The 4,255-nt window shown below is 41.6% G+C and overlaps 1 protein-coding gene across 3 annotated transcripts in view; it reads left to right on the plus strand.

Annotated features, from left to right (window-relative positions):
- The window catches only part of GRP (gastrin releasing peptide), a 13,107-nt gene extending 11,057 nt beyond the window's left edge, over positions 1-2,050 (plus strand). The window contains exon 3 of one of the 3 annotated variants that reach the window (XM_007129686.1): positions 1,992-2,050. In XM_007129686.1, the coding sequence (XP_007129748.1) occupies positions 1,992-2,050 (59 nt within the window). The remainder of the gene's footprint in view (positions 1-1,991) is intronic. The other 2 variants (XM_007129687.1, XM_007129688.1) reach the window with 2 other exon arrangements.
- The last annotated feature ends 2,205 nt before the right edge of the window (positions 2,051-4,255 follow it).

Here is a 4,255-nt window from a genome sequence, read left to right on the forward strand (position 1 = left end):
GCAAGAGGGAGGAGATATGGGGATATATGTATACATATAGCTGATTCACTTTGTTATAAAGCAGAAACTAACACACCATTGTAAAGCAATTATACTCCAATAAAGATGTTAAAAAAATAAATAAAATAAAATTGATTAAAAACCTGCTATCGGGCTTCCCTGGTGGTGCAGTGGTTGAGGGTCCGCCTGCCGATGCAGGGGACGCGGGTTCGTGCCCCGGTCCCCCGTGAGCCATGGTCGCTGGGCCTGTGTGTCCGGAGACTGTGCTCCGCAAGGGGAGAGGCCACAACAGTGAGAGGCCCACGTACAGCAAAACAAAACAAAACAAAACAAAACAAAAACAAAACGAAAAAAAACCCCTGCTATCAAAAAAAATAAATAAAACATCTCCTGCCCACCCCTAACCATGGAGCCCTCTCCTGCCTCCAAGTCCTTGATCTTCCCAGGTTACAGTTTGTCTTTTCCTTGTCATTTTACTTCCATTCTCTTGAGTCAAACTCACAGATTCAATACTTTGAGCCAATGTAGGGGACTTCCATGCGTCTTGTCCCGTATCCTCAGCTGGCCCCTTTTGTGACTAGTGGCTCATATTGTGAGGTGTATGGCAGCACCTGCAGGCAGCCTGGCGACGCTTAATAGTGCAGCCTGGGCTCCTGGAGAAAAATGAAGCCAATTGGTCTGTGTGGGAATCGAACCCCAGACCCTGGCTTCATTATCACCTGGTCAAAACAGCTGAGCCACAGAGCAGATAATAACTGATCTGAGAATCTCAGTTAAGGCCTTTATTAGAAACAAATGGCTGGTCTGGACGTTGGGGAACCTGAACTGCCAGAGAATCTTGGACAGTGCAATAAGCTCTCATCTGGATGAAAAGTGTTTTCTCATCTCAGAGGGTAAAGGGTACTATATGGGAACAAAGAAGTGTTTTAAAAGGAGAGCTACTCATTCTTCCTTCAGCCTTAGTTAATTTGAACAGAAGCCACAACAAGCCAACCACAGTAAATTTAGAACTGGCAGAAACCCAAATTAGCTCCTCTTCCCAAGTTGCCCACACGACTACCATTTACAGTCATGGGTTTGTAATGTTGAATTGTGTAATTCATAAACTAGCTTTGACCTGGGGAATGAGGCATTGCCAAAGAAGCAAAGTAACAATTAAGATCCCACATTCCTTAGCAGTCTCCCTACCCAGCTGCTACTTTAGTAACAAATTCCTGGGGATAATACATTTAATTTCCAACTTTGGTCAAACTATACCTGTGTAAATGAACTTACAAAACAGAAACAGACTCACAGACATAGAGAACAGACTTGTGGTTGCCAAGATGGGGAGGGGGTGGGGGAGGGATGGATTGGGAGTTTGGGATTAGCAGATGCAAACTATTATACATAGAATAGGTCCTACTGTACAGCACAGGGAACTATATTCAATATCCTGTGATAAACTATAGAGGAAAAGAATATGAAAAAGAATGTATGTACATGTATAACTGAATCACTTTCCTATACAGCAGAAATTAACACAACATTGTAAATCAACTATGCTTCAATAAAAGAAATTTTAAAAAATAAAGTTTTCCTTAAAAAATATATATATATATACATATGTAGTCATATCAGAACACAAGTTAAGCTAATATAACAAAAAGACCCGAAAATATAGTGGCTCCCCAAAAGGAGGAAGTTAATTTCTCTCGGGGGACAGCTGTCGTTCTCAAGCATTAACGTGTTGAGTCATTTGGAGGACTTGTGAGAGCACAGATGACTGGGTCCCATCCCCAGAATTTCCAGTTCTGTAGGTCTGGGGTACCCCTAGGAATCTACCTTTCTACCAGTCTTCCAAGTGATACTGATGGTTTATTCCTAGGAAGACCTAGGAATCTACCTTTCTACCAGTCTCCCAAGTGATACTGATACTGATGATTTACTTTTAGCATTAGACTTTGGCATCACTAACTACGTTCGCTTAACTCTTTCTAATATTTTTTCAGTTGGTGGACTCTCTACTCCAGGTTCTCAGCGTGAAGGAAGGAACCCCCAGCTGAACTGACAATGGTGGCCTCCCTCAAAGAAGCAAAACAAAACCCTCAAGAGACTGCGTTCTATGGGCATCAGTTCTACTGGGTCATCAAGTTTCCTTTATGCAAAATACTTAACTATTCTTGTATCTTTCAACTTTGACTAAAGTCATGATTTTCAAGCAGCATCTTCTGGTTTGAACTTGTTTGCTGTGAATAATTGTCCATAAAGAGTGTTCCAATTGATGTTCTTTATATCTAGGCTATTTGTCTATTAGATTCCAGTCCTTGCTACCATTCACAATAAAAGCTTAAACATATTGCCCAAACGGCAGGTAGTTTTCTTATTTCAATCCCAAATGAGAGGACAGTGATTAATACTGAGATTAATAAACAGCTTGACAGTGAACTTGTGTGCTCATTGATGAAAGCAGGCTGAATTTTTAGCTTTGCTCTCTGAAAGCCACTTACTGATTCCTTGTAGTGACTTAGAGCCTTTATAGGTGCCACTTACTAGAAGCTCAGACTTGCTTTATCGTTACCCAGTCGGATGGGCTAGGTTGAACATGGAGGCTGGCCTTCTTCATCACATAATAATTCCCATCTCTTCAGCCCTTACCATGACTAGGTATTTTGCTGATGTTACTGATATTCTCCTCAGAATAGTTTCATAAGCTGAAAATGATCCTTCTCACTTAATAGCTAAGGAAACAGAGTTAGGTCAGCTGACTTGTCCGAGGTCACATAGTAGATGGAATTGGGATTCAAACACCTAAAGTCACCAGATTTTCTGTAGCATTTGACAGTTTTTCTGTTACCTCATTTTGAGCCCCTCTTTCAGTATATTTAAGCCTAGCAAGTAGCACTGTTTCTTCAAAATTCCATTGCCAGCCTGAGAGAAGTAGTCCCTGGAGCCAGATTTAGTGAGCTCCACAGCAAAGGGAGAAGATCGGTCCCAGAGATTCCCTTCCATTCTCAGAGAACATGGCCTGGCGGTTCACAACACTCCCCAGTTCCATTTTTATCACGACATTCACGCATTAACAGATTTTAAAGCTTCTTTGCCATATGTTTGGATTGCCTTCATTTGGGGAAATCACACATGAAACGGTGAAGAGATTTATCTTGCCTTTGTTCTGATTATCAAAGAACCACATAAGATGTGATGTGTTCTAATTTCTTTTAAAATCACGTTGATTCCCAACTTATCCAGAGCCAGACCAGGGAAAACATGTGAGGTGTGTTTTCAGTGTCCTGCCGCCTTCCTCTTCTTGGGACGCGCTGGGCCTCTTTCCCAAGAGCTAGATCCTGAGCTGAGTGCATTAAAGCTTGCTATGCAGCTGATGATGAAGGGGAAGCCCTATCACCAGGATTCACCCTCCAGTAGGACACTCATAAAGATGAAAACAACCTTCCAGACCCAGGGGACATTTCTCCAAGGGTGGCATTTCAGGTAGGGAGAGGAAGACAATGCTTCTGGAATAACCCCATCTAGACAGTCACTTGTTTGGTTGTTTCCTGAGAGTAGATGTGATCCTGTGTTTCAATTGCAATCATTTTTCCCTCATGTGCCCTGACCAAGACACAAGAACTGCTCACTTGAATCCCTTGACCCTTGCAGGCGCCTAAGTACCAAGCCCTGGTCAAGACTAGAATCCCTTTATCCATTTATCTGTCCTTGAATGGATAAAGAAGATGTGGTATATATATACATTGGAATATTACTCAGCCATAAGAGAGAATGAAATAATGCCATTTGCAGCAACATGGATGGACCTGGAGATTATCATACTAAGTGAAGTAAGTCAGAAAAAGAAAGACAAATGTCATATGATATCACTTATATGTGAAATCTTTAAAAAAAAAATGATACAAATGGGGAATTCCCTGGTGGTCCAGTGGTTAGGACCCTGCGCTTCCACTGTGGGGGGCCTGGGTTCGATCCCTGGTCAGAGAACAAAGGTCCCGCAAGCCGCGTGGTGTGGCCGGGAGAAAAAAAAAAAGATACAAATGAACTTATTTACAAAACAGAAACAGACTCACAGGCATAGAAAACAAACTTATGGTTACCAAAGGGGAAAGGTGAGGGGGAGGGATAAATTAGGAATTTGGGATTAATATATACATACTACTCTATATAAAATAGATAATCAACAAGGACCTACTGTATAGCAATACTCTGCAATAACCTATATGGGAAAAGAACCTGAAAAAGAATAGATATATGTATATGTATA

This window comes from Physeter macrocephalus, chromosome 19, assembly GCF_002837175.3.
Source record: "Physeter macrocephalus isolate SW-GA chromosome 19, ASM283717v5, whole genome shotgun sequence".
NCBI classification, from domain to species: domain Eukaryota; kingdom Metazoa; phylum Chordata; class Mammalia; order Artiodactyla; family Physeteridae; genus Physeter; species Physeter macrocephalus.